General features: G+C 40.6%; 1 protein-coding gene across 2 annotated transcripts; it reads right to left on the bottom strand.

Moving 5' to 3' along the window:
* Positions 1-127: 127 nt before the first annotated feature.
* Positions 128-3,858, bottom strand: f9a (coagulation factor IXa). Of its 2 annotated transcripts, none has more exons than XM_034092333.2 (8): positions 3,722-3,858; positions 3,307-3,494; positions 3,196-3,220; positions 3,002-3,115; positions 2,257-2,391; positions 1,848-2,164; positions 1,606-1,726; positions 128-1,009 (listed from the first exon to the last, which is right to left on the bottom strand). In XM_034092333.2, the coding sequence occupies exons 1-8, from the start codon at positions 3,825-3,827 to the stop codon at positions 414-416; spliced, it is 1,602 nt and encodes a 533-aa protein (XP_033948224.1). In that variant the 5' UTR covers positions 3,828-3,858; the 3' UTR covers positions 128-413. The 2 variants fall into 2 exon arrangements, with proteins under 2 accessions (XP_033948224.1, XP_033948225.1); XM_034092334.2 differs by having other exon boundaries at positions 3,307-3,476.
* Between the last annotated feature and the right edge of the window lie 1,344 nt (positions 3,859-5,202).

The following is a 5,202-nucleotide window of genomic DNA, read 5'->3' as shown; positions in this document are numbered from 1 at the left end:
CCTTGTGTGAGTTTTTGGTCACATCATTTAACGCTTGAGTACCACTACTTGCAATCACATGTATTCACCAGCAGAGGGGAGTGATGTGTGTTGTTGTTACTGTAAACAATGCATTACAGGCATGACATACATTTGATGTTATTTATTTCACAATATTTGTTATCCAATATCGAATGACAGAAAATCACGTAATCAAGTATTTTTCAAATGTTTGTAAAAGTACATAGCATTATTTTCTTTACCTGGGTATTCCTTATAATGGTTTTGTATGAAATTGGCATGGTGGATTTTGATGGCTCTTCGGTCAATGTAAATTATCTATTAATGCCTTAAGTTATCAAACTACTATCGTGTGCACAACATTAGAAAGCAAAAAGATTTTAACATTTGTTTACCATTCATATTCTTCAAATCTATAATTCATCAATTTCAGGGTCAGGGTCAGAGTCTTCCACATCAATAGCCAGCCTGTGTTTAGTTATCCCCATCACATGGTTGATCCAGCGGTAGTAAAGGGACACCCGGGTGTACACACCATATTTCCCCTGCTTTGCACATTCATCCCCCCAGCTCACAATGCCCGTGAGGAACCATGTGTCGTGCATACTGTTAGTGTGGGGCCCTCCACTGTCCCCCTGACAGGAGTCTTTGACCTCGTCGTAGTATCCTGCGCAGAACATGAAGCGAGTGATCCTGGCGCTGCGCTTACACTCCGTCCGGCCTATGGAGGGAACCTGGACCTTCTGCAAAGTGTCCGCCATGATCCCGCGGAAGCGCATCCGGCCCCAGCCGCTGACCGTGGCCGGGGTAGACCCCTTCACCAGGGCCTCAGTGAAGGCCTTGGGCCCGATGCAGATGGGTCGGACTGTTGTGGAGAAGCTGATGGGGTTTTTGAGGTACAGCAGGGCGATGTCATGGTTATACAAGCCATCATATCTGGGATGCATGTGCCGCTCCAACACGTCATAATCCTGCTCCGAGCCCTCTTTGATGTTGACGTTATGCTCTCCTGCAGGTAGAGACATTACAGATATCAGTGGAGAGATGAACTCTATAAAAATAAAACATGCAGTGGATGTCTCAAAACAGAAGGGATCATACATTTCCCATGGAAGTGTGATAAATAACATTACATTAAGATGAACTTATTTCAAGGACTACGCACATGCTGCAAAGATTTACTCTTGGGCTTTCATCATGATTATTTGGTATGATTATAGTATTAAGTGTCTTTGTTATCAATTATCAAATAAATCCAACAATCGTTTGCTTGATATATCTATCAATCATTTGGTACATGTTCATAGTAGAAAAATAGGCCTGGTACAAAAAAAAGTCATATATTGAAATGTTTCTTTGGCCTACCAACAGTCCAAAATCCTTTTGTCAAATATTGCACACGACAAACAGCAACTCCTTACAACTCAGAAGCTAGAAGCAGAGATCTCTTGTCCTTTTTGCTTAAATGAACAATTAATCAACTATTAAAAATAGACAACTTGTTAATCAATAAATCAATGAATTCACACGTCATTTTAACTCTTCACAGAGCTCCTGCCTCCAGCCTTAGCGGTGGTGAGACTTGTCGGTGGCTGTGATTCTTACCTACTCTGATGAAGAAGGAGCGTTCTGCCTCCACCAGGCAATGAGCAGCAGTGATCACCCACTGATCACTGAGGATGGAGCCCCCACAGAACAAATCACCAGAACGCTCTACCAAGGCTACCTGAACAAAAAGTAAGACAAGCGCTGAGAATAAGTTCAAGAAAGTGAATAGAGCTGCTGTTCTGTCTCCCTTGTGTACCAAAGCCTAAAATGCCAGATATACTTGAACTTCTAAGCAGTACCTGCCATGGGATCTCGCCTGGGATCACCGCCGTGCCTCCTACAATGCGTTTAATAGATATGGGTGGCTCCTCTTCAGGGGCCTCAGCATCACGGAAACCCCACCAGGGCAATTTTATTCGGGAGTGGATTTGTACAGAGTTATTTGTAGAGGGAGAAGTCCCCGGGGTACTGGCTGGAGTTGAAGGAGGGGATGCAGTAGTGGAGATGACGGTCGGAGCTGTGGTGTTCTGCAGGCTGGCATTCCCATGGTGGAACAGAGAGCGAGAGAGTACTGCACTCACCTCTGTCAGGGCAGTTCTGCCACATGGAAACTCCACTAGGGATGTGAGAAAGGAGGAGTCGCATCGTTGAATTTAAAAGTCATTATTATGATATTTAGAAGAGACATAATCAGAGACTCATCGATACCTTCTGCTTCACAGTTAACTCCGTCCTGCAGCAGCCTGTATCCTCTCGCACACGAGCATTTTGCTCCATCGGGTTTCATTGATTCACAGAAGTGCATACAGGCTCCGTTGTTCACATCACACCTTCTTGCTATAGCTGAGGAGAAAAAAAATGCGTTATTCATTCAAACCCATCCTCTTAGTACATATATACAATGACATGTTGATGCCATACTGTGTACGTGTTGTTTTGTGTGAATACTGTTTGCACAGAACGGGGGCTACGTATTTTGTCCCACATCTTTTACATTGAAAAGGATAGAGAAGATATCTTTTGACGTCCATCATCGACAGAAGAAATCATTAACACAAGCACAACTTGTTTTAATGTCCACATCTCATACCTATTGCAAGACAGACTTTATATTGTGAACCTATCCTTTAAGGACACCTTCAACACTGTCAAATACAAGTGTGACTTAGGAAATGGCGCTCACTCCACAGAGGGCACTTTGAACGCTGTTTTTTTAAATATCCATAAAGACAAACAATCTCATTTTGGAACCTAAAACCTGAATGATGCTGGATGCAAGCTTTTGATTGCATTTAGAAACAAAAGGAGGGTCTGGCTGTTTATCCTGTGAGACTGAGATCTGATTTGATTTCGTATTCTGAGAAACTTTGGATCATGTAACATAAAAACTAATTTCTTTTGACTAGATTTTATATTGAGTGTCTGATCTTTCACTTACCGATCTTTCACTTACCGATCTCACACCTCCTGCCGGTGAAGCCAGGCGGACACGTGCAGGTGTAGTAGCCCAGGTGGTCTGTGCACGACCCCTGGTTCAGACACGGGCTTGATTTACACTGATTGCCATCTGAAGAAAAACCCAGACATTTTACTTTTGGACAGCAAGGTTTAAAGGTTAGAAAGAGAGGCTGGTGTCGGATGTCTTACCTATATATCCAGCCCAGAACTCCATCTAAAATACAGAGTAAAGTCTATGGTGAGTAAAGCAAGGAATGCCAAGCGTATGTATAATAAAAACAAATATAAATAAATACCCACTGTCTTGTCATAGTTCTCAAAGACCTCCCTGGCCTCTTCCAGGTCACACACTTCCTCTATACACTCTCTCTCCAGGTTGCCTTCCTGGAACTCCTCAAACACACCAGTGTTGTCGCGTTTGTGTCTCCGCAGAACGTTGTCAGCTGCCTGACTGGACAGGAACACAGGGCCTGAGGCGGGAGCCGGGGCTAAAGTGAGTCAAACTAAAATATAAATATTAGCAGTCTCTAAAAACTGTCTTCATCTCATATGCCGCAACAACTAATATGTAAAGTATAGATACTCTATATTGATTTTGATTTATTTTTCTACCTAGCACAGGTATTGACAACACTCCAAAAGTAAGACAAACGTCTAAGATAAAGCTCCAGAGAGAAATTATTTATGAGCACCACAAAGATGAAGCATAAAATACCTCCATATCCCAGCTGAAAGTCCAAAAGCAGGCAACACAAGACAGACAAAGTAACGAGTGCCATTCCGAACTGCTGTGGTGTCCTCACACAAACACACACCACCATCACTCCAAAGTACAGCGCGGTGTTTGCTCATGTACGCTCACAATTAGTTGAATGTTTGTTCAAAGAAAAACGTCCTGACTCTCTGGAAGTTCCAGCGTCAACATCCATGCACTGAGTTTTGTAAATAAACCAACAGTGGGGACATCAGAGGATTAAACCAGACCTGTTCATTAAATGTTCTAGTTTTTTACCAAATTTAAATAAGAAAATATGTAAACATATTGAGACAAATTAAAAAATGTCCAGGAACAATATATATTATATATTTTTTAAACCCACCAATAATAATGATCTATTTGAAGATTTATTTTTTTATTGTTATTGTTGTGCCATACATCTTCAATGTCAATTATTGTGATCGATAATTATTGTGAAATGACATTAAACTAAATTAACTATATAAGTTAATTGATGCTTTTATTGATAAATAAAGCTTTTCTTCATGTTTTTTGTGCCATAATAAAATGCACTTTTGACTTTTGACCACAAGATGGCGAACGAACACCTCAGTCATCCAAATTACATACAAATAGTGGAGGGTTATGGGATCACGTACGCCATTCTTCATCACTGTAGCACAGAGACAGCTCTCAGTCTAAGTAAAAACAAATACAATAACATGAACATATTATAGGAATGACTATATTTGAAAAGCAACTTCTACAATTAGAGGAAGGGAAACCACACAATGTGTGTATATTATAAATTAAATATTGAGTTAGGCTGGGTAAAGTTTTAGTATTATTTATATTTTGCCTAGATTTTACATTTATTGAACAGGTTAAGAGCAAACAACCACAAAGTATGTATGACAAACAGGACAATTAAAGACAAGTACAGATCAATACTTTAATATGTTTACATCTAGAATATAATTTCTCCAATCGATAACCAAGAGAATGCTGCAGTGGTCATATGAAACCTGTCTCCAGCCAGTTAAGATTTAACTCCGGTGTCATTCTGTGTTCTGGCGTAGAAGATGCAACCCCTCTCTGGCTATGAAATCCCCCCTGAGGGAGTCCAAAGTCTTCTCGAGTGTTGGCAACTATTGACCGGAGGCATTTATATTTCATTGAATCGTTCAGAGACTGAATAATTAATCCGCTTGAGTAATTAACACTGTCTGCTCAATACAAGAACTTCTCAATCATTTCCAGCCAGGAGGAGTAAAGTAAGGTTTTGATATGTGTTCCAACAGTCCAACACATTTCTATAGTTATACTTTGCCCTTGCTGAGTCATATTTCTAAAAGTAACTCTGTAACTAACTTAGAGTAGGTGTAGACAATTGATTGGGCTCACTATAGTTTGTAGCTACAGGAGAAAATAGCAACACATTTTTTGCTATTTCTGTAGCGCTGAGGTAATGAATTGTG

The sequence above is a fragment of the Pseudochaenichthys georgianus genome, chromosome 10 (genome assembly GCF_902827115.2).
Source record: "Pseudochaenichthys georgianus chromosome 10, fPseGeo1.2, whole genome shotgun sequence".
In the NCBI taxonomy this organism is placed as follows: domain Eukaryota; kingdom Metazoa; phylum Chordata; class Actinopteri; order Perciformes; family Channichthyidae; genus Pseudochaenichthys; species Pseudochaenichthys georgianus.
This window is presented reverse-complemented; position numbering and strand designations above follow the sequence as displayed.

What these genes read in the sequence shown, in the direction of transcription:
- f9a (XM_034092333.2), bottom strand. Translation starts at nt 3,827, where the DNA reads ATGGTGGTGTGTGTTTGTGTGAGGACACCACAGCAGTTCGGAATGGCA. An exon ending in GTTCTGGGCTGGATATATAG is followed by an intron (nt 3,116 to 3,195) that starts GTAAGACATCCG and finishes GTTTTTCTTCAG; the next exon opens with ATGGCAATCAGTGTAAATCA. An exon ending in AGTTAACTGTGAAGCAGAAG is followed by an intron (nt 2,165 to 2,256) that starts GTATCGATGAGT and finishes TCACATCCCTAG; the next exon opens with TGGAGTTTCCATGTGGCAGA.